This window comes from Saimiri boliviensis, chromosome 16 (genome assembly GCF_048565385.1).
Source record: "Saimiri boliviensis isolate mSaiBol1 chromosome 16, mSaiBol1.pri, whole genome shotgun sequence".
In the NCBI taxonomy this organism is placed as follows: domain Eukaryota; kingdom Metazoa; phylum Chordata; class Mammalia; order Primates; family Cebidae; genus Saimiri; species Saimiri boliviensis.
Genome location: NC_133464.1, coordinates 10,848,787 through 10,873,284, shown reverse-complemented (window position 1 = coordinate 10,873,284; position 24,498 = coordinate 10,848,787). Strand labels below are relative to the sequence as shown.

The 24,498-nt window shown below is 39.7% G+C and overlaps 1 protein-coding gene across 2 annotated transcripts in view; it reads left to right on the top strand.

Moving 5' to 3' along the window:
• The first annotated feature begins 269 nt into the window (after nt 1-269).
• Nucleotides 270-24,498, top strand: part of ERCC5 (ERCC excision repair 5, endonuclease) — a 30,711-nt gene continuing 6,482 nt past the window's right edge. Inside the window, exons 1-12 of one of the 2 annotated variants that reach the window (XM_074387454.1) lie at nt 270-758; nt 6,701-6,876; nt 8,363-8,478; nt 8,939-9,025; nt 10,687-10,747; nt 13,485-13,628; nt 16,380-16,587; nt 16,906-17,976; nt 20,882-21,126; nt 21,456-21,575; nt 21,825-22,038; nt 23,400-23,544. In XM_074387454.1, the coding sequence (XP_074243555.1) occupies nt 671-758; nt 6,701-6,876; nt 8,363-8,478; nt 8,939-9,025; nt 10,687-10,747; nt 13,485-13,628; nt 16,380-16,587; nt 16,906-17,976; nt 20,882-21,126; nt 21,456-21,575; nt 21,825-22,038; nt 23,400-23,544 (2,675 nt within the window). In that variant the 5' untranslated portion in view covers nt 270-670. Of the gene's footprint in view, nt 759-6,700; nt 6,877-8,362; nt 8,479-8,938; nt 9,026-10,686; nt 10,748-11,798; nt 12,050-13,484; nt 13,629-16,379; nt 16,588-16,905; nt 17,977-20,881; nt 21,127-21,455; nt 21,576-21,824; nt 22,039-23,399; nt 23,545-24,498 lie in introns of those variants that run through there. The other variant, XM_074387455.1, reaches the window with a different exon arrangement.

The window sequence follows — 24,498 nt, the reverse complement described above, 5'->3', positions numbered from 1 at the left end:
CACTACAGTATGAGCGACAGAGTGACACCCTGCCTCAAAAAACAAAAAAAAAAACCTTACCCCACCAAGAAGGCGCTTTTGCACATTATTTTAATACTTAACGCCTTTAGGATGCCAGCATAGCGGAAGCAGACAAGAAACAAGGAACCCACTCTGGGACTAAACTTCTCACTTCCGGCGTGCTGCAGGCGCAAAAAATATACGTCAGGCGCGGAGGCGGGGCTTCCTTCCGGCGCGTCGTATTAGATGGAAGCGAGTTTCCGGTGGGTTTGCGGATGCTGTAGTGCCGGCGAGTGGGGTGGCAGGACCGTCTTCTGGCTGTTTGCGTGGCTTCCGCGGCCCTCTCACCCAGGTCTTCCATTAGAAGCGCAGACGTTTAGGACTAAACGCTAGGGGAGGCAACGCCCTGGCCCTCCCCGCCGGCGGCCATTCTCTGGTCCCGTCTTTCTTCCGGGACGCGGTGTCAGCCACTGGAAGTGTTCCAGCCCCAGTCTCTCCCCTTTTTTGCGCTCCCGTTGGTGCCGTCCCCGCAAAAACCGTGGCTTCTGTATGAGTTGCCATCCTTCCTGTGAAGGAGCAGGGAGGGCTTCCCCCCCGGCGGCTGTGCAGCCGGTTGTGGAAGAATTGGAGGAGAAGTTGTCGGGGTCCGCTCGGAGGACTCTGCCGCATCATGGGGGTCCAGGGGCTCTGGAAGCTGCTGGAGTGCTCCGGGCGGCAGGTCAGCCCCGAGTCGCTGGAAGGGAAGATCCTGGCGATTGGTATCCTTCACGCCGCGTTGGGACTTGGGGTGCAGGGATTCAGGGCTGGATTCCTCGCTGGGCTCTCTGCCTTGGGCACAGAGTGGCATCTGCAAGATGATGGTCTTGGGTCGGGATCGGGGTCGCTATAGAATCTCTGTCACTAGGTTTTCTAAGTACAGTGGTGCCTCGGTATCCGGGGGGCTTTGGTTCCAGGACACCGCCCCCGCCGCCCCGCCCCATACCTGGGTGTTCAAGTTCCTTCAAGTCCCTTACATAATGGCGTGGTATTCGCATATAAATTACGCACACCCTCCCGTAATCTTTTAAATCGTTTCTGGGTTACTTGTAATATCGAATGCAATGTAAGTGACCCGTAAATGGTTGTTTACAAAAAAATTTTAAAATACAACTATTTACCTGTATTTTAAAACGTTTTATAGTTTTTATTGGTATGTTTTATTTTTTTCCACTGCAAGTATTTTTGATCCGTGGTAGCTTGAGTGTGGAATCGGGTGATGAGGAGGGCTGCCTGTCTGCTTTCTCCAGCTTTGCACTCTTGGGCCTCTGTGCATCCTTGGTTGTCACTTTGGGGCAGTGCTTCATGTTCCTCTCCGCTTTAGTTCTCTCATCTGCAAAGTGGAGGTGGTGATAGTATCTACACACAGGATTGGGATGAGGAATAAAGAAATTACCGAAATGAGAGAAGTTTAGTATAGTAAATACGATAAATCTATAGTTATCCCATTTGGGAGGTCAGTATGGAGAGAACAGAGTAGACTTTTCACCACGGGCTTTGCTTGAGCCTTGCCACATTTGTTTCTTAGAGGAACGGTAGTGTGGACAGGTGTTTTACCATTTTTTTAATTGACTTTTTAAGGACTGTTGTTTTTGTACATATTTGGCTGGTTTTCTTTGTCATTGGAATTATATTTTTTCATTAACAAAACGTGATACTGTTTTTGAAATTTGGATTTTTTTTTTTGTTACTTATTTGGTTTTTTTTTTTTTTTTTTTTTGAGTGTCTATTCTGTGTCAGAATCTGGTGGTACCTTACACGAATTTCCTAAATGGGGATCTGTGAGTGTAGGGGCTCATGGGCTTGTGGAAAAGCCCTGTAATTGATTGCGTGGGGACTGGGGATGGGAAGTGGAGTGCAAAAGTGTGTGGGCCTTCAGCATAGGAGTCCCTAACTGTGGAGCCCTAATTCTTCAGTAGGTGCACAACTTATAAATAAAGCAACATTGATACATTTTAAAATATAATGAGATTTTTATCATTTTTTGCAAGTGAATAATCTTCTAATACATCAGTAATTGAATTTTGGCTTAACAGTTTTTATACAGAGTATTTTGAATTGGGGAAAACCAAAGGTGTTTTGTTTTGTTTTGTTTTGTTTTGTTTTAAAGCACATGCACTATTGCTGCCCTCAAGCGGTTCGTCAGTATCATTGCAGTCTAAAGATTTTCTCAGAAATAAAGAGTAAAGGCTAGTTTTCGGTGACAAGAACCCTTAAAACTTCAGGAAAGATTTAGATCACTCTATGTAGCAACCCTTGTGAAGAATTACTAAAGATGACTGTGGCCAGGCTCAGTGACTCACGCCTGTCATCCCAGCCCTTTGAGAGGTCGTGGCAGGAGGATCATTTGAACCCAGGGGTTCAAGACCAGCTTTGGCAACATAGTGAAACCTGTCTCTTCACAGAGTCAAAAAATTAGCTGGACGTGGTGCCCTGCATCTGTGGTCCCAGCTATACGGAAGGCTGAGGCAGGAAGCTTGCTTGGGCCCGGGAGGTCAAGGCTGCAACGAGCTGTGTTCATGCCTGTCTCTAAATAAATAAAGATTGTCAAAGATATTCTAGTTATAATGGACAACCTCATATATACATAATAACCTCGTTTTATGTTAAAGAAGAATATCTGATTACCTGTTTTACAACTGATTTTGCTTTATTTCATTTTCACGGAAATTCAGACACTTGAAATTATTTAGAGTTTATTGTATTGTTTGTTAATGATGAACTTACCCGTGATTATACTAGGTTCATAATTTACTCTTGTATCCCTATAATAAGTTGTTTGGTCTTTTAACCATCTATATAGCTTAGTGTCTTGTTGATTTTTACAGTCTGAATGTCTGTGTCAATGCAGAATTAACAGTTAAACTTTGGTCTCTTACAGACTTAATGTTTGTAAGATGCATTTAAGTGTATTGGCAAGATATTGCAATCTCTTTAGGCTGTATATACTAATGGAGATTAATTACATTTTAAGTCACCTAACTAAAGAACTAAAGAAACTTATTTTTTTGTATTGAAATGTTATTGGTCTTTGGGTCTTATACCTAAAGTGATTTTTGGCTTTGCTGCAGATTTTAATTTTTTTGTCCTTAGCAGAAATTTAATTTTGCTTATATAAACTGACTGAAATTACACAAGTCAAATTATACAAATATTTCAGAATGTCTAATTTTACGTATTTCTTGTCTAACAATTTATGTGAATATTTACAGGTCGTCTTAATTTTACATATTTCATCTCTAAGAATTTCAAGCCAAAATTCTCAATCCTAGCTGAGAATTGGTACTACCTGTAGTTAATTTAAAAAAAAATAATAATAAAAGAAGACCTACCTGAGTCTATACGATTTAGAATTTTAGGCCTATGGTTATTAATCCATATGTTTCAGAAGCTTCATATTTATTCTAATGCATAGCAGGGATGAGAGCCACTGCTCTTAAACTAGATTTTCTCACTTAATTTAAAGTTTAAAGTAGTGGGCCAAGTAGAAACTGATTGAATCCTATACAATAGTGAGCTCCATGGCTTTTCCAGACAGTACTTAGAGCAAGCAGAAACATTGATCTAATATAAGCTAGATGTACATAACACCAAGTTCTGCCTCTGAGATAAATCTTTTTTTTTTTTTTTTTTGAGACGGAGTTTCACTCTTGTTACCCAGGCTGGAGTGCAATGGCGCGATCTTGGTCCACCGCAACCTCCGCCTCCTGGGTTCAGGCAATTCTCCTGCCTCAGCCTCCTGAGTAGCTGGGATTACAGGCACGCGCCACCATGCCCAGCTAATTTTTTTTTGTATTTTTAGTAGAGACGGGGTTTCACCATGTTTACCAGGATGGTCTCGATCTCTTGATCTGTGATCCACCCTCTTTGGCCTCCCAAAGTGCTGGGATTACAGGCTTGAGCCAACGCGCCCGGCCGAGATATATCTTTTATTTGACTTCTTCTCATGGTCTCCACTGCTACTGTCTGCTTTTACTTGGGCTATTGTAACTCATTTTAGAACTGGTTTCCTTATAATTTATTGTTCACATGTTCATCAGAGTGATCCTTAAATCACATTTTAGAAACTTCTCAGTGGCTGTATCACCTCCTGCCATTCCTTTTGTCCTGCTGCACAGGCTTCTTGGAGATACGGACCATATCTGTTTTGTTCACGGCTGTGTTGTTTGATGCATATCTCTAGGGTCTTGGATATGCCTGGCCCATGATGTTGCTAAATATTACAGAAATAAGTATAGCATTAGCTTGCTTTCCACTAGGTATTTTGTTACATAGTGTTTCTTAAGTTAATTGTTGATGGGCCTACATTTTTTTTTATTGTGATAAAAGTTAGGCAGTGTACATTTATTTAAATACCAAAATTTTCCACTTATTTAATAGCAGGTATTTATTGTGTGTAAGAGTTCCTGTGAAAGGGAGTACAGTGCGCAAATTGCCTGAACAAGCCATGGAGCACACAGGCTTGTTTTTCCCTGCTAGATTATAAACTCTGCAGGGTAAATACTTCGTTTTGTTTAGTGCACTGGATATGGCAATGCATAGAAAAATTTCTGCCACATAATAAGCCATATATATATATATATATATCTCATATATATAAAAGCTATATGTATCTTTATATATATAAGATAAAAACCATATATCATATATATAAATCGATATATAGGTATATATATATGTGTGTGTATATATCTTATATATAAAAGCTATATATAGATATATAAGCTATATATATAAAAGCCACACACACACACACACACACACACACACACACACACTTATATATATATATATATATATATATATTTTTTTTTTTTTTTTTTTTTTGAAATGGAGGCTCACTCTTGCCCAGGCTGGAGTGCAGTGGCGTGATCTCGGCTCATTGCAAATTTCACCTCCTGGGTCAAGCGATTCTCCTGCCTTAGCCTCTTAGGTAGCTGGGACTACAGATGCATGCCACCATGCCCAGCTAATTTTTGTATTTTTAGTAGAGATGGGATTTCACCATATTGAGCAGGATGGTCTTGATTTCCTGACCTCATGATCCACCTGCCTTGGCCTCCCAAAGTGCTGGGATTACAGGTGTGAGCCACCTCACCCATCCTCAGTATATTTTAAAAATAGGAACATATACAAGGAGGAGGTCTTCATCTAGACTGAGGAAGTGATCCATAGACTGGGACCTTAGAGTAGGAGAGAACTAGGCCAAGAGAGGGAAAAACTGAGGCAGAGGAAGGAGCATGTGAGAAGAACCTGGAGGCAGGAAGGAGCTTAGTGATTTCTGGGGTTTGAGAAAAGCCTAGTGGCTGGAAGTGAGCAGAGGCCGGATCATTCAGGGCTTCGTAGGCCAGGAGAAGGAGTTTTAGATAGTATCTTGAAGGCAATGGGAAGCTTTGGAGGATTCACCAAGGATACATTGGTGAAATCTAGTATATACCTTCAAGATATATTAGAAGGTAGAATTGATAGACCTGGTAATAGTTGATGGGGGGCTATAGCGGGTAATGCCCAGCATTCTGGCTTGGGTGAATGCCAGTGACATTCACTGAGATGGGTGAGCAGCTTAGTGGAGAAGACACGGAGTTCTTGTTTTGATCATGTTAAGTTGGAAATGTCTGTGAGGCGTGGGGTAGAGATGTCATCTGGGCTCTCCGTTCTGGGGTCAGGAGAGCGCTCTGGGCCAGACGTATGCATGTAGCCAGGGCATGGTGTGTGTGGAGGGGAGTGGAGGTTGATAGTTCAGACAGGAGGAAAGAAGAGGGCTCGAGAGAGAGCACTGACAAAGTAGATACTCCCTCCGTGTCGTAGGAGCTGGCGAAGAGTCTGTGAGCAGGAAAACCAGCAGAGTGTGTGTTACTCTTCTGGACAAATACAACATTTTTTGAGAAGCACTTTTTAGAAAAGTTGAAAAATATAAGAAAACTTCAAGATGAAAATATAAATTATCTTTAATCTCACAGACATAATATCTACTCTGATGTGTGAACTTCCAGTTTTTTAAAACATATATACTGTATCAGAAAATGGAGTTATACTTTATATGCTTTTATTATCTATTTCACTCTCTTTAATAATACTTAATGACTGTCTTCCTTACTATACATGTTCCTGCAACTTCCATTTATAAGGGCCTTTTGGTATTCTAGCAAATATGTCTGCCATAATTAGTTTTTAGAAAAGACCTATAAAACTTTTAAGTTGATTTTTATATTTTCGTTATTATAAACAAGCATTCTATAAACAACTTTTATTACATATCCATGATGATTTTCTGAGGATCAATGTCTGGAAGTGGTAAAATAGACTGCAAGTTTTAGTTTTTCTTCACTGTGAATTGTCACATTGTTCTAGAAAGTTTGTGCTAATTCATGGAAATTCTTTAGTGATCACTTTTTTTAAATGAAGCAGTTCTTTGCAATGAGACTTCTTAAAAGGATGTGTCTGTCTGATTTTAAAATGCAGTATGTGAATAGGAGTAACAAGAGCTCAACTAAAGTTAACTGGCATTAGGTAGATTCCATGAGAGCTAAGTGTTTTTCGATTTTAAATGAATAGTGATAAGTAGTTAGTGTTCAACGTTTGGATAATATCAGTTATTAGGAAATTAAAGTTTTGAGGATGAAGAGACAAATTCCAGAGTTTTTTCCATTAACAATTCTCCCAGATATTAGCATTTGGTTAAACCAAGCACTTAAGGGAGTCCGGGATCGCCATGGGAACTCAATAGAAAATGCTCATCTTCTCACTTTGTTCCATCGGCTCTGCAAACTCTTATTTTTTCGAATTCGTCCTATTTTTGTGTTTGATGGGGACGCTCCTCTATTGAAGAAACAGACTTTGGTAAGTGTCACCTAGTTTTTGGTAAGTGTCAAATAAGTTTTTTCTTTTTGCATTCTTAGAGAAGTTCACATAAAATTTTTGTTTTCTCTTTAGAATTTTAGAAACAGACATTTTGACACATATTCAGTTTACTTACATCTGCTTTTTTTTTCTTATCCTGAACAATTAATTTTTCATTTAAAAAATTTTTATGAGAGTTCATCATGGGTACAATGATAAAATTTAACTTTTAAATACAACTAACTTCTAAAACCTTTGCAGTTGAGACTTTTCCCTTTAGAGGATCTTGTTAGGTATTCTATATTTATTTCAAGGATGTCGCCATCACTCAGAACACTGTGGGAACCCTCCGGGAAGTGCCTCCCTGAATCTGAGAGCAGGTATCCTCCATGATAGCAAGTCTTCTTTTAAGGGGAATTGGATTTTAGGAGGAAGTGATGCTATGTGGTGCCAAGTGATGACAAATGGATTATCTAGGAAGGAAATTGAGCATGATGTAGAAGAATGAGAATGCGTTGCTGCTTTATTGTTCTGGAAGTAGTTTTTAAAAATGTTTTTGGAAGGCTGGGGCAGGAGGATTGCTTGAGCCCAAGTCTATATTTGGCAACACAAGGAGACCCCATCTCTAAAAAAGTGTCATAAAATAATGTTAAAGCAGTCCAAATGACAGCACCCATTTGGATATATGACTTTCATATGTTGAAAATTCCAAAGTAATGAAATGACGACTTTTGTCATCATACCAGACAGAGACTGTCTAATTAAGTGAGGATATAGGATAAAAGTAAAACTTTATAAATTCTGGGGGGCATTTGTTGCCTCAGTAAGAGTTTCTAGACTTGAATGTTGCCGTTTTCAGTTACCCAAGGCATACCTGATATATAAAAGTCACATATCAGGTACTTTGTGGAAGGATTAGAAAGGAAAAGAGAATATCTTGGCTATTTTGTATCTGATATTAAGCTATAAGCACAGGACTATCCATTTGTCCCTTCTTGAACATTTCTTACAAGATATTTCTATACCTTTTAGAATTTCTCATGATCTATAATCTTGAATGTTGAAGGGAAGATTTACGTATAAGTAATGCATGTTTATAAAAAGCAATATTAGAAATTGTTTTTGGTGTAACAGTGACATTTTAAAGAATAAATAAAGATTTCTTTTTTGGGAAGTATTTACTTGATTATATATCATTAAGCTTTCCATTTCTTGGGCATATTAAAGGACACTTAAAAGAAACTGAAAGTAAATTAATAGTTCCCCAGATGCATTGTATAGTAGCCCATGAAGTAATAGGCGGAAACTCTAGGTGTCCTTTATGTAGCAGCAACCTGCAGGTGTTTGTTGATACGGCAGTTAGGAGGAAATGCTAAAGCAGCTGTAGTCTAGAAATTCAGACAAACCAAATTCTATGGGAAATCACAGCCATGTTTCTAATGGTCTAATATCCCCAAATGAGATCTTACATCCTTTCTTCCCATAGGCGAAGAGAAGGCAGAGAAAGGACTCAGCATCCAGTGACTCCAGGAAAACGACAGAGAAGCTTCTGAAAACATTTTTGAAAAGACAAGCCATCAAAACCGCCTTCAAAAGCAAAAGGCAAGAGGAAAATTATAGTCATGTTAGAGATGAAGTTTTAGAACAGTGATTTTTTTCTTGGATTCCTACGGTTCCCTTTCCCTGTCTAATTTTAACTCTCAACAGAAAGTAGAGAGTGAAATGAGACAAGTAGGCTGGGACTTGACCTGGTAATGTGAAGGGTTGGCAATTCTCCATTTTGTGAGAATCAACTTTGCTCATGAGAAAGAAAAGCTGTCGTGTTGCGTCGTGTACACTTTTTACTTTCATTCTGCTCTTCTCCTTGACTCTAGGTGAGCAGCCGCTCCACGTTTCCTTCCTTTCTCTTGGCTGTACTTATTTTCCACAGCAGTGGCCCGAGGGGAGCCCGTTCAGGTCCCCGTTCACCACCCCGAGCAGGGTCTATGTAACCAGTGGGGAAGTATTATCGACTCAGAATACTGTTTCGTATTATCTGTTTAAAGGTTTGTGTACTTTGCAGAGATGAAGCACTACCAAGTCTCACGCAAGTCCGAAGAGAAAATGACATTTATGTTTTGCCTCCTTTACAAGAGGAAGAAAAACATAGGTAAATGTTGAACTATTTAAGAATATTATTTTAGTCATTGCTACATGATGTGTTATCTACATGGTACGGCATGTGAAAATTTTTTAATGCATCTGAAATAGGCATGCTCTATAACCTTTTAGAATATTTTTCAAAGACTAAATTTTTTATTTACTGTTCTTTTGTTTTGGTGATTCATGATCCTTATTTCTTTTCATTCTGAAGAACTTCTGCCAGGACAGTGGATTTAAAATTCTCCAAGGCATGACTTTTAGTTTTGCTTACACGTGCTGTTTCTAGCTGCTTCTCAATCCATGGTCTCTCTCACCATGATGCTAAATTACCACCACCCATGACATCCTTGTTGCCAAATCTAGCAGATGCTTTGCACTTCTCAGTGTGCTTGACTTCTCTGCCCTAAACACCAAGCCACACTGCTCTGTTCCCCTGGCATCTCTCTGGCGTTTCTACTCAGTCTCTTTGTGGACTCCACTTCCTCTGTCTGTCTCCTAACTGTTGGCAGCTTCTGTATTTGAAGTGACGTTGGAGAACCAGAAGGCTTGACAGTTTGCCTTTGTCCCGTCCTTCCCTCCACTTCTTCCTTTCCCAGGAGTTCCCAAGAAACAACTTAACTTTTGAATCAGCTCAGTTCTCTTTGTCTCCATTGCTACCATCTTCATTTTTTCTCCAGGTTACATTATTAGCTTTTAAATTTCTTTCTGTCTTGATCTTTGATCTTACCCTTTTTGTAATAACTCCTCCCGTCAAGCCCAATCTCTGTTTTGTGTTATAGTCTGTTTGAAATCCAAATCTCATATTGTCATTTCCTTACTTAAAACACTTTCTAGCTTCTCATTTCTTTTTTTCTTTTTTCTTTTCTTCTTCTTTTTTTTTTTTAAATGAGACGAAGTCTGTCGCCCAGGCTGAAGTGCAATGGAACAATCTGAGCTCACTACAACTTTTGACTCCTGGGTTCAAGTGATTCTCCTGCCTCAGCCTCTGGAGTAGCTGGGATTATAGGTGCCCGCCACCACACCTGGCTAATTTTTGTATTTTTAGTAGAGACAAGGTTTTACCATGTTGTCCAGGCTGGTTTCGAACTCCTAACCTCAAGTGATCTGCCTGCCTCAGCCTCCCAAAGTGCTGGGATTACAGGTGTGAGCCACCCACACTCGATGTGGCTTCTCATGTCTTTAGGATAAAACTTTAACTCCTTAATTATACTTTCCAGTCTCATCCCTTCCTTTCTTCACATCATCCATAGGCAAGCTTTCATTTCCTTGTTTCCAGACGGTTATAAAGCTTAGTTCTTTTGCCTGGAACACTTCTCCGTGAACCTCCCCACTCCCTCCAACTAGACTCCTCATTTATTTGTGGCTAACTCCAGCCAGTGTAATTGCAGGAGATCCTGGAAGGCTTTTGTGACTCCTCTAAATTGGGGTGAGCTGACTCCCTATTGCACCTCTAGCAACCCACACTTCCCTTGTGGTGGAAGTTATCAGATCCCATTGTAACTACTTACTTACAAGGGTCCCCCAACAGACCGCAAGACCAGTGGTGGCACAGATCTTGCTGTTTTATCCATCGTAGTAGCCCCTATAATGAGCAGCACCTTAAATACATTATTTTTGTAAGTAGTCATTAAAAATCATAGATACCATAAATATATGTTTGACTTTCAGTTCAGAAGAGGAAGATGAAAAAGAATGGCAAGAAAGAATGAATCAAAAACAAGCGTTACAGGTATTTAGTTTATTTTTGAATTCAGGATGTATTGTTATTTGAAATGAATGACGTGAAAATGAACAATATTAATGAGGTATATAAAACTATGGAAGTTCCTGATAAAAAGTAAAGACAGAGGCCTTTTTGATTGTGTGTGCATATATATGTGTGCATGTATCTATACAAATACATACCAATACACACACACACACACACACACACGCACACATGTATATGGAATTTGCCATTACACACATCTAGGTATTCAAAATAAGCTATTTTTCTTTTACAACCAACTAGCCAACCAGTCAAAAGTAATATGTACTTACATAAAAAAATACAGAAAACATATCATTCATAAATAACTTTTAGTAACATTTTGATGTATTTTTGTCCATTCTTCCCCTGCCTGTGTTTGTATTTGGATATGTATATATGTATCAAATGTACATGTGTTGCTGTTTTGGGTTTCAGGGGAGCGCTTAGCTTGCTCCCAGTAGGCTCCAGGCTCTTGGTCCCTTGCTGTCTCAAGAATGAGAGAGGGGACCATGGCAGGTGCCCTCGTAAAGTGAACACCAGACCCCTTTTTCTCTTTCTCTGCCTAAATAAACTTTACCAGGTTCCCTAGTAAAGTGTTTGCAGGAGATGATTTATTTAGGCAGAGAAAGAGAAAAAGGAGAAAGAGAGAAATCTTCCATGAGAGAGGGTGTGTGGAAGGGGACCCCAGAGGGGAAATCCGCCCAGACGAGCGAGACAGGGACTTTTAACCTGGGAGGAATTCCCACCTTCTCTAAGTTCCCTTGCCAATGAAAGGAGTTCCTTTGAACTTCTGCTGGAGTGATTGACTTTTGAACCTTTCCTGCACCGCAAAAATTAAAACGGAAACTGTTAAATCTCCTGGATGGAGAGGCACGGGAAGGGGGCATGGTGCTGGGAAGTTCTTGCCCTTAAAACTACGCCCCCTTGTGGACCCAGAAAGAGAACACATTCCCTCGCATGCATACATGTATATGTGTATACGTGTGTGTATGTTCTAGTTATCTGTTGCTGTGTAACTTAGTGGTGTAAAACATCATTTGTTATCTTCTAGGGTTCCGGGGGTTGATGAGCTCAGCCAGGCAGTTCTCTCTGGAGTCTCTTGTGTAGATGCAGCCAGTCTATAAGTGGAACTGGAGTGGCTTTCAAGGCTTCCTTGCTGCCATGGGCGGTGGTTGACACTGGCTGTCGGCCAGACTTCCATGCGGTGGGCACCAGAGCACCTGCTTGTGGCCTCTCCACATGGCCTGGTCTTTTTCCCAGCCTGGTGGCTGTGTTTCGAGGGTGAGCATCCCAGGAGAAAGTTCCACGCGGAAGCCCTGTGGCCTTTTCCACCTAGCTTTGGAGGTTGTGCAGCCTCCTTCCCACCACACCCTGTTCCTCAAGCTAATTACTAAGGCCAGCTCCTATGTAAGGGGCAGAGAGGTAGACAAGAAGAATGTCCCACACATGTTTTCGTGAGTAACATTTTTACAAATTGAAGCTGTGCTGTATATATATATATTTTTTTTTTTCATAAACAGCTTTTTCAGTTTCTTAGTGTTTGCAGATAACATTTTTTGATCTCCAAATTCACTGTTTCTTGTTTGTTCATATTGTTTTGCTATATCAGGTGGAAGATTTTCGAGCTAAAATCTCAAGATCCTTCAGGTTGCAGAAGTCCTGTGTTATTAATGCAGCTAGTGAGAGCGATCTTAGTTAAGACCTTGGGCCTCGTAGTCAGAAAGACCTGCGTTTCTATCCAGGTTCCACTGCTCACTAGCTGTGTGATCAGACAGATTAAATTCTCCAAGGCTTTATTTATTTATTTTTTTGTAAAACAAAGTTGTTATCAATGCTGTCCTGATAGGGGTGATGGGAGCTTTAGTGAGAGAAAGCACAGGAAACACTGCGTGCAGTGACAGATCTGTCCTGTGTGTTGTTGGTTGGTACATGCTCAAGCAACATACAGACATGCAGGACAGCAGGTTGTATTAGCTTATCTTTTTTACTAATGAAGTATTTTAAAGTACTTTTGGTAATGAGTTAAAATTGAGAAAAGCTTTATACTTTTCCACGTCTTTTGTGAATTTCTCACTTTTAATTTTGTTTTTTATTTTATGTTAAGAGCAAAATAAAACTAAATTAAGGGAATTATATATATTGCTTGAATTCCTAAGCCTCATTCTGTCTTGGGTCCTTGCATTTCCTGTTTTCCCAGCCTAGAATGTTCTGTCCTCAACTAGGCTCTTTGATATTTTTCAAGTCCCTGCTCACACATCCTCTTTTTAGTGTCTTCTTTATCTGTCAAACAAATCTTTTTTTTCCTCTATCTGTTCACCTAATCACTCTCATATCAGATAAATCTGCTTTATTTTCTTAACCATTATCATGTTCATTTATTTATTTATGTATTGTCTGCTCTCCTCTACCCCTAAGAGCAGGGACCTTATCTGGCATGTTATCTGATCTCACAGTACCTTAGCACCTAGAACAGTGCCTGGTGCCTTAGAGGTACTTGCTAAGTATTTTTTCTTTTGAATGAATGAAAGAGTGAATGGTTACATTCCCTAATTTGCCTACGCACTTTGTTACCTGTCACAGATTATATGCAACTGTGTTTAGCCAATTGTGGATTATGTAGAGTTGTATTTATTATATACAGTAAATATCCCTAATGGTGACTAGAACTAAGTGTACGAAATGTACATTTCATGGTGCTGTGTTTTACTCTTTACAGGAAGAGTTCTTTCATAATCCTCAAGCGATAGATATTGAGTCTGAGGACTTTAGCAGCCTGCCCCCCGAAGTAAAGCATGAAATCTTGACTGATATGAAAGAGTTCACCAAGCGAAGAAGAACATTATTTGAAGCAATGCCAGAGGTGAAATACACAACAGTACATTCATGCTTAGAATTAAGAACTTGAAGAAAACTTTTTATTAGAAAGACAAAATTGATAAGCAGTACTTACATGATATCTCAGTTAACTGTAAACTGTATTTCTGTATCTCAGAGAGTCTGTGAAGCATTGCATATTTATAAGCTTAATTGTACAGACGTTTACTCTAAGAAGTCTTTCTTGACTTTTGACCCAAGACTGGGTTTTTTCTCCTGGTCTTTGTTCTCACAGTGTAATGTCAGTTTATAGTTCTTAGCTCCAAAACATGCTTATCCTGCTCACCTCTGTATTTTCAGCGCCTAGCTCAGTATTTTTCACATGACATTAGATGCTTCCTGACTCAATTCTTAGGTTAGTTCATTAAAGTTATGGTAGCCTGTAATATACATTGTCTATAAAAACTAGTAGTAATAGGGAGTCTAACCACAATGGAAAAATATGTCCTAAATTGAAATTCAAAGTGTATCTTCCTCTGTGCAGCCCTAGAAATGCCACTGGGTCTCCACATTTTGCCACATTCTTTCTGGACAGTGGGAATGGGGCATCTTCACCTTGGAACGTCTCGTGGCTCTGCAGGCCCAGAAAGCTAGAGTGGAGGTGGTGTGTGTGGTTATGTCTCCTGATCATACTGCCACTGATACTTAATTCATGTTACTATCGATCACTCGCTGTCTTAGTTGCCAGTGACTGAGTTCTTTTTCTCTTGCTATTGCTACTATGTGTCATTTCTACGATAGTTCTCCTTTTACCCATTGTAGGACAGAATAGAAATTTTGCAGTATCATTGACCTTAGTGAGTAGATGGGAGTGTTTCTTATTTTCTACACTTTTTGAATATTGCTTAAATTGGTACCAGAAATATGAAAAGGGAAGGATAAATTTCTTTTTTCATCACTCTCTCTGTTTTTTCCACAAAGAATGTGAAGTAGCACACACTGAGGTGCACAGAGGTGATGTTCTTGGGTCTTTGGATATACAAAGGACAGAAATAAGTTGATTTTTATTTCAGGAGAAAAGTGCAGCCTCAGTCTGTCAGGCATTTTATTTCTTGAGTGTGAGAGGATCTCTGTGTGACAGTTGAGGAAATAGAATTTTGCTTGTATCAACAGTAGTAGGAAGAAATGTAAGAAAGAGAGACAGTCCCTAATGAGTTACTGTTCTTTATTTTCTTTCTGCAACCATGAAGTGTCTAGGAGTGGTGAACTGTGGGGTGGTGTAGAGTAGCAGCTTGTTGGATTTGTAATTTTGTTAGAGATGTTCTAAGTCATCCATGTTGGGCCTTTGTATCATCTGTACATTGTACAAATGTAATATTGGTAACAGTAGTGATGGTAGGTAATAGCAGTAGTAATAATCATAATGCAATAATTCCATCTTACTCAGCGTTTTGGTTTCTGCAGTTTTCAGAGACCTGTGGTACACTGTGGTCTGAAAATGTTAAATAGAAAATTTCAGAAATAATTCGTAAGTTTTAACTTGCATGCCCTTCTGAGTAGCGTGATGAAATCTCATACCCTCCTGCTCCATCTTGCCTGGAACGGGGATCCTCCTTTTGTGTAGCTTCTCCATACTGTATATGCTTCCTGCCTGTTAATCACTTAGTCGCTGTCTCGGCCATCAGGTCGACTGTCGCGATATTGCAGTGCTTCTTCTCAGGTCACTCTTACTTGACTTAATAATGGCTCGACAGTGCAAAAGTATGATGCTGGCAATCTGCATATGCCAAAGAGAAGCTGTAGAGTGCCTCCTTTAAGTGAAAAGGTGAAAGTTCTTGACTTAATAAGGAAAGAAAAGAAATCGTATGTTGGCTGAGGTTGCTAAGATCTTCAGTAGAAATGACTTTTATATCTATTAAATTATGAAGAAGGAAAAAGAAATTGGTGCTGGTTTTGCTGTCGCACCACAAACTGCCAAAGTCATGACCTCAGTGTGTGATAAGCGCTCAGTTAATATGGAAAAGCCATTAAATTTTTGGGTGGGAGACATGAACAGAAACATGCTCTGATTGATGACAGTCGGGTTTGGTACTTTCTGCAGTTTCAGGCGTTCTCTGGGGGACTTGGAACATATCCCCAAGGATGAGGGGGCTGTCTACTATATTAATAGAATCAATTATAGTAAATTGATAGGCTTTTGATCCCAGATCTACCACTTATTAGCCCTGTGACTCTAGGGAGGTTACCTAACCTATTTAAGTCCCGATTTGTTCACTTATAAAATGGAGGTGCTATCTGTTTCAGAGGATGATTGTGAGAGTAAAATGAGGTATTTTATGTAAAAGCACTTAGAAAAATGCCGTCAATGGGAAATGCCTTATAATGTTAAGTATTACTATTATTAACTGTGATTGCTGTGATTTATTGTGTCTTCTGTGGGATAAGGCTATGCTGGGCACTTTGCTTGCATATTTATCTGCATTCTAGAAGACGGCTTGTTAAGCCATAATCAAATGTCACAGTGACCACTATGCATTACATGCACAATAAATGTTTATTGAATAAATTATTAAATCATAAACAGTATTCATGATTTTTTTTTGTCCAACTCTTTTGAAGATTTTTTTTTAAAGGAGGTTATAGTTTTTCTTGTTATTCAGCTTTTATGATATAAAGCTACCATCAATGAAAAAAGCCAGTTGTTCTTTGTTCCCTGTTGGGGAAAGGGGTGGAAATATGGTAATGTTATCTGTATTTAATGTAAAACAGCAATTTTGTTTGTTTAATTTGCCTTTAGGAGTCCAATGACTTTTCACAGTACCAACTCAAAGGCTTGCTTAAAAAAAACTATCTGAACCAGCACATAGAACATGTCCAAAAGGAAATGAATCAGCAACATTCAGGACACATCCGAAGGCAGTATGAAGATGAAGGGGGCTTTTTGAAGGAGGTAGAGTCAAGGAGAGTGGTCTCTGAAGACACTTCCCATTACATCTTGATAAAAGGTATCAGGTGCCACCATTTACATATTTACAATATTTATAATAAAAATCAAAGATATGTCTTGGCTCTGAATTCTATAAACTAGCACCCCTGGATAATATTAATGAAATTCTATTTATGTAATAACTGTATACAGCTATTAATAATTACTATAGTGCCAGACCACTTTAAAATTAATGAATGAATTAACTCCTAGTTGCTGATTACGTGAAGATGTATATCCTTATTTATGAGAATGAGTGTTCTGTTATTCCTCTCACTAGAAGTGTATTGTCACACTGTAAAACTGCATGGTGAGAAGTGTTTTAATTCTTCTTAAGGTATTCAAGCTAAGAAAGTTGCAGAAGTGGATTCAGAATCTCTTCCTTCTTCCAGCAAAATGCACAGCATGTCTTTTGACATGAAGTCATCTCCATGTGAAAAACTGAAGACAGAGAAAGAGCCTGATGCTACCCCTCCTTCTCCAAGAACTTTACTAGCTATGCAAGCTGCCCTGCTGGGAAGTAGCTCAGAAGAGGAGCTGGAGAGTGTAAATCGAAGGCAGTCCTGTGAAGGGAATGAACCTGCTACTGTAGACGAAGGCTCCATATCACCCCGGACTCTTTCAGCTATTCAGAGAGCTCTTGATGATGACGAAGACGTAAAAGTGCATGCTGTAGATGAGGTGCAGACAGGAGGACCAGGATCAGAACTGCGTATAAACTGCTCCACTGAGGACAGTGATGAAGGACTTAAAGTGAGAGTTGGAAAAGGAATGCCCTTGACTGCGACACTCGCGTCATCTAGTGTGCACTCTGCAGAGGAGCATGTAGCCAGCACTAATGAGGGGAGAGAGCCCACAGACTCAGTTCCAAAAGAACAAATGTCACCTATTCACGTGGGGACTGCACCCTTTCCAATAAGTGATGAGTCTATGGTTAAGGACAGAAAAGATCAGCTGCCTCTGAAGAGCACAGTGGTTAGACATAGTGACACACTTGGGCTCCTAAATGGAAAGGAACTGACACCGGCACCTCCAACTCTTATGAGTTCTGTGTCAAAGAACGAAACACATGCCAGCGTGCTTGAGCTACAGAAACAGCTTGGCCCATCTGAGAGTAAATATGGTTCCTCTGTTCTTTCAAGTGATGATGAAACAGAATGTGAACCATATCCTGCTTCTGAAGTCATTGGCTCTGTCGGTTTGCAGGAAATGAGTAGCATAGTAAGTGTCCCTTCAGAGACAGTAGGCAACTTAGAAAATGTGGTGTCATTTAATGCTAAAGAACAGGAGAATTTTCTGAAAACCATTGAAGAACAGCAGGCCATTGAATCTGCAGGCCAGAATTTAATTTCCATTCTAAAGCCCATGGATTCAGTGGAAATTGACTCAGAAGAAAGTGAATCTGATGGTATGTATCTGTGCTTTTGTAGAAATTTGGAATGGTAGGATTTCACCTCTGTAGGAACTGAGGGATCCTTTAGTGTAGTCCCGTTTTTACTTTTTACAGATAAGGAACAAGAGACTTGGAAAGAAAGGTGAAACGGCTTTCCCAGGGACACGCAGCTGGTAATGGAATCTTGACCCTCCCTGTGTTGCTCTGCTTTTTGTTATTATTTTTAAAGGATGGAGTGCCCTAGTTGGGGATAGTAAAGTTGAGTTTCCCTCTAGTTTTTAAAAAGTTTTTATTTTGAAATAATTATTAACTTTAAAAAGTTGGAACAATATTATAAAACACTGTTTCCTTCACCCAGTACCTCAGTGGCTAGCATGTTACCACATTAGCTTATCACTTCTCTTGGCCCCTCTGTGGCCCTCTATATGTGTATCATATGTCTCCAAATCTGTATACACATATATACCATTGATCTCATTATTTGTAGATTCCATATTTGCAAAATTGCGTGATCACTAAAATATATTTGTAACTCCAAAATCAGTACCCACTGTGTCTTTGTGGTCATCTGTGGATTTGGGGAAAAGCTTGAGTTGCCACACTGTCTCCCGCTGAGGTTGAGAAGGTGACACTCTGCCTTGTTCCCGTGCTCTGAGAGAGATGACCAGAAGCCCCGGGCCAGTTGGACTAGATTTGAATCCCTATTCTGGCACCTGTTAGTGTGGCAGCCTCAGGCAAGTCACCAATTTGTTTCTTGAACTTTATTTCTTGTTTATACAATAAATGGAATCTACTAAGATGGCAGTTTTTAGGATTTAGGATAATATATATGAAATATGTTCATATATATGTTATCTTTGTGTAATATATGTATATATGTGTATGTATGTGTATATATACACATATACATCTATACATATATATAACATCTATACATATATAACATCTATATATACATATATAATGTGTATGTATGCACAAATACGTGTTAGATATATAACACAATACACACGACATATACATGTCATATATAACACACATAACACGTTATATATGTATACACACATGTATACATATATGTTATATATGTATGTGTATATGTATACACATATGTGTACACATACACCCATATACACATATATAATGTGTACACATACAACATATATATTGTATATGTGTATATATACACATGTATATGTCTGCATACATATGTGTTATATATGTGTCTATATGCATATACATATATGTGTGCATATGTGTATACGTGTGTGTATATGTATATATTTATATATACACATATATATGTTTAAGAGCAGTGGCTCAGTGTTGGTTAATTTAGTGTTCACAGAGACTTCATAGATGACTACTTTGAAAAATGAGAATCAAATCCCCCACTACACATACACACATGCAGTTTGTTCCTGGTTTCTGCTAGTTTTCTTCATTCAAAAGTTACCATTTCCCTTTTATAATTAATAAGTATTTTGTGGGAAAGGAATTTTTGTAGCTATGTAAATATGCTGTTCCCAAATTTTCACCCACTTGTTTTAGCAGTCATTGATTTTAACATGAATAATTTGTTACTATGTTGATTGCCAAATGACGGTTTTCTAACTCTGTCATTCCTTATATATTATTACTTGATATCCTTCTATGAGGAAGATTTTTTTCCTTTTCCTCATTTATTATTGTTATTTTTAATCAGCGTAGACTCCTGTATTCCTATTTTATGTAGTGAGTTATAATCCAATACTGTCATAATTTACTCTGTTGCTCAAATTGTCCCAGCTTTGTCCAGTGGGGGCTCCTTCTAATAGCTTGTAACAGTTTCCCATTATATTTTGAGCCTTTCCTTACTTTCTGGCCAAGCTGTTCCAAGCATATCTTGAACTTACTGTGCCCTGGTCCTAGAACCAGCCATTTCACCAGGGAGCTCTGGTTCCTTTCAGTGGAGCATGGGGTTAGACACCACAAACTATGGATGTGGGTGTGCTTATGGATCCTGAGGTGTAACTGTCTCAGGCCTTTTCGGCAAGAGAGCCAGGAAGTATATTTATGTAGACATATACATGCACACACTTACGCAAACATACCTCTATATTTTTGTCCATCTGTATTAAAATCCATGAGTTTATACCGATATCTGCAGTTCCAATTCAGTATCACGGGGTTCAGTCTAGCCTCCCACTTTTTTTATAGTTTTCCTAACAATGAGACACATTGCTTCCCTTATCTTCAATATATTTGTATCTGCTTATTCTCCCTCAATTTGTAACCATCTCCGCCTCCCACTGGCCTTCTCCTTGGCCCTGCTGTCTTCTTAGCTCCAGCTGTGTCCTTGGTGCCAGCTCCCAGACCCTGAGAGCCCCTTCCTCTGTTCCAAGTGTCTCTTTAAACCCAGCTGGACAGGCTTTGCTAGCCCTCTCTACCTGCAGGGAAGGAAGGGAACCAATAAATATATTTTGAGGAGAGGGAAGGACAGTAAGAGAGGCGAGAAGGGAAGTGGAAGAAGAAGAACTATTTCTGAGTCACAACTTTATTCTGGGCTGTGTGAATAGCGTAAAAACATATTGAGCAACTTCTGTGATTGTATACTTTGATAATTCTCCCTTTGAATTTTTAAAACAATGTCAGTTAGCTTAGAACATATTTATATAAAGCAAATATGCAAATCTTAAGAGAGTTTCCTACTTTCAAAGACAGTGCCAGTTTACCTAATTGAAAAGGCTTGTTTCGAAGTTACAGACATTTGTGATCACATTTATTTAATAATAATGCTACTATTACATGTTTTCTGTTATAGTCAAATCTTTCCTTTTTAGGGTATAGCATTTTTCAGGATCCTCTAGAAAGTTTTTGATTATTGCAGGATAATTTTAATGTTTTGGATGTAGATGAAGTGACCTTTATTTTGGTACAGGAAGTTTCGTTGAAGTGAAGAGTGTGATTAGTGATGAAGAACTTCAAGCAGAATTGCATGAAACTTCCACACCTCCCTCAGAACAAGGTGAAGAGGAACTGATAGGAACTAGGGAGGAAGAAGCCCCTGCTGAGTCTGAGTGCCTCCCGAGGGACAGCTCTGAGAGGGAGGATGAGGATGGTGAGCCACAGGAAGCTGAGAAAGATGCGGAAGAGTCACTCCATGAATGGCAAGATATCGATTTGGTAATACTGTAACATTGTGTTTTCACTTCTTGCTGAGGAAGCCACGTTAAGTAGGTTTTGAGTTTTAAGGAGTTGCTGTATGACTATTTATTAGCTATTTGCAGTACATCTTGTGGTTGCTGATGGCTTCGTTTTTGTGTAGATTACTGCCTGGGATAGACTCCATTTTCCATGTGGTTTACAGAGTCTTGCTTAGAAATCCAGTGGAGTACTTCATAAGGAGAAAGAGCTTATTGGTAATTTCAGTCAGACTGATTGCAGGCTTTTCGTAACAAATGAACTCATTTGGATTATTAATATAAATCTACAAATGAAAAAACATTTTATAGGAGGAGCTGGAAACTCTGGAGAGCAACCTCTTAGAACAACAGAATTCACTGAAAGCTCAAAAACAGCAGCAAGAACGGATTGCTGCTACTGTCACCGGACAGATGTTCCTGGAAAGCCAGGTGGGTGCAGGCAGCTTGGGCCTCCTTTACCACCTTCCTCAGATCCCTGGGGGAATGCACTGCATGAAGTGAGTATACGCTTCTCTCCCTGGTGCTCAGGGCCTGGTGATGCCTTTCCCTGGGGTCACTGTGTGTCCGTAACACTGCAGGAACGAATGCATTACATGAAGTGGTCAGCACTGCTTCACCTGGTGCTCAGAGCCTGGTGATGCCCTTCCTGGGGGTCACTGTGTATCCCTAACTCTGCAGGAACTCCTGCGCCTGTTCGGCATTCCCTACATCCAGGCTCCTATGGAAGCCGAGGCACAGTGTGCCATCCTGGACCTGACTGATCAGACTTCTGGAACCATCACTGATGACAGTGATATCTGGCTGTTTGGAGCACGGCATGTCTATAAAAACTTTTTTAATAAAAACAAGTTTGTAGAATATTACCAATATGTGGACTTTCACAATCAATTAGGTAAGACTTCAGCGTCTTTTTGATTACTTTCTGACACTTACCTTCAGAATTTGTCCTAGGTATTTTTTGTTTCCAAGGAAGTAGTTTGATGCATTGATGGAAATCACAAACTTTCACAGAACTGATCTTTGGCTTATATAGAGGAAAAGGATTTTAAACAGTCGAATTAAGGAATTAAAGTCCTAGTATGTTTAGGCAGTTAATCATCTGACTTAGTTAAACTTTGACTAGTTACCCGAGATCTCCAGAGTGAACCAGATGGTGGAGAGGGGATGTAGAGGGAGTTACTCCTGTGCCCGGGCCTGTATTCGGGTTTCTAGCATTGATGTTCTTCTGTTCATCCAGCAAATGCATATTTGGTGACTGCTATATGCTACTTGTTCTTAACAAGGAGTAAAGAGCAGAGAGTAAAATAGTAGGAGAAACAGATGATAAGCAGATACTTAAGTCATAATTTGACGTGAAAGAAAATATAGCAGTAAAGGAGAGGAGAGAGTGAGCTTCAGGCACCGGGAATGCAGGTGCTGTTTCAGAGAGAGTTGTTGGGAAAGGCTTTACTCATGCAACTTCAGGGCAGGGGCCTGCAGGATATAGGAAGCCAGCACTTAAGATAGATACCTCGGGACTAGTGAGTGAAAGGGGCTGAGGCAGAAGCTTGTGTGATGTGTTCTAGGGAAGCAGGGAGGCCAGTGTGAGAGGAGGAGGAAGGAAATGGCAAAGTTAATGTGAGAGAACTGGAAGACACCGAAATCCGCCAGGGTTCTCGTGTGCTGGGGTGTGCAGGTGGATTGGGTGTGGGGCGGGAGAAGAGTGAAGTTGAGGAGTCTTCCAGGTACTGAGCAGCTGGTCGGGTGGACCTGCCTTCAATAAGACAAGGAAGGAGCAGAGTGGAGAAGGAGAAATGAAGCGTTCAGGTTTGAATGTGATAAATTGGAGATGCTCATTGGATACCCAGTGGCGGTATTGTGATAGTTGAATATATGTGACTGTGGTTCAGAGAGACCCAGGTTAGAAAGTTCAAAAACAGCAGCAATAACAGGTTGCTGCTGCTATCACCGGACAGATGTTCCTGGAAAGCCAGGTGGGTGCTTTCTAGCCTGGGTCTCTCTGAACCATGATGACTATTTATTATTAGCTAACTTTGGGGGTCAGCGTATAGAGGGTATTTAAAGCTATGAGAATGGATGCAACTTTAAAAATGTTAACAGAATGCCATTTAATAGAAGAATTTCTTTTCAAATAAGGTATTTTTGGTTGTCAGATATAGATACATATATATGCTTTATATGATAAAATGTTTATAAATGTTCTGTAAGAAATCTTAATAAAATAAAAATTAAAAAATATTGCTGCTCTTATAGGATTGGACCGGAATAAGTTAATAAATTTGGCCTATTTGCTTGGAAGTGATTATACTGAAGGAATACCAACTGTGGGTTGTGTAACCGCCATGGAAATTCTCAATGAATTCCCTGGGCGTGGTCTGGAACCTCTCCTAAAATTCTCGTAAGATCTTTTATTTCTTTAATTCAGATAATTGTATAAATACCCAAATAAGCAAATAGAACTATTATTTGCAGCATGAACTGCTCACTGAGAACATGAACTGTTCACAAATCATTGTTCACTGAGAAAGCAGCAGGAAGTATTGGTTGTTTGCCCTTTTCTAGAGACGATGAATTAGTCAGTTCTTTTCTTAGTGGTGCTGGGCTTATCCTTGTTCAAGGATACAGAGCCAGTCCTGTGGATTTCACAGGAACATAGAAGTTGCCCTTTCATTCAGTGACATACTTATAGAGCAGCTATGATGTCACACACTGTGCAGGCCCTGGAGAAGCGAGTAAGGCATAGGCCATACCCTCTAGGACTCCCATCCTCTTCGAGGTGAGGGAGAAGCAAGGGAAGCTGGACTTGTCTGTGTGTTCAGTGTCCTGAGAGAGGTCGGCCAGGAAGGGACGTGGAAACGTAATGTTAGGAGCGTTACATTCAGCACTCCTGTCCTGTTTCTCATCGTGTGAATCCCGTGACGTGTTCAGTGGCGATGTCTTCCTCCATCCAGAACCCAGAGCTGTGCTGTTCTTGGGGTACGTTTTTCACTGTGAAGATTCTGAGATGGTAGAGTTATGAGTATGTCTGGGAAAGTAGTTTTTTCTTTGTCCTTGATGGCATCTTTTTAAAAAAATTGAAATATAGTTCACATACCACAAAGTTCACCAATTTAAAGTGTACAGTTCAGTGGTTTTTAGCATATTTACAAGATTGTGGTGGCATCTTTTAACCATCACTATGTCGTGAGATGCTGTTTGGTGGTGGCTGATTTAATGATCCTTTCGTGTTCTCTCCAGTTACATATTTTGTGTTTGAAAGATGCTGGGATGCTCTGGTCTGAAGAGGCAGTGATAAGAATCTCTGAAATAAACTGCGAAATTGTTATAGTGATTGCAGTCTTCCAGACATAGC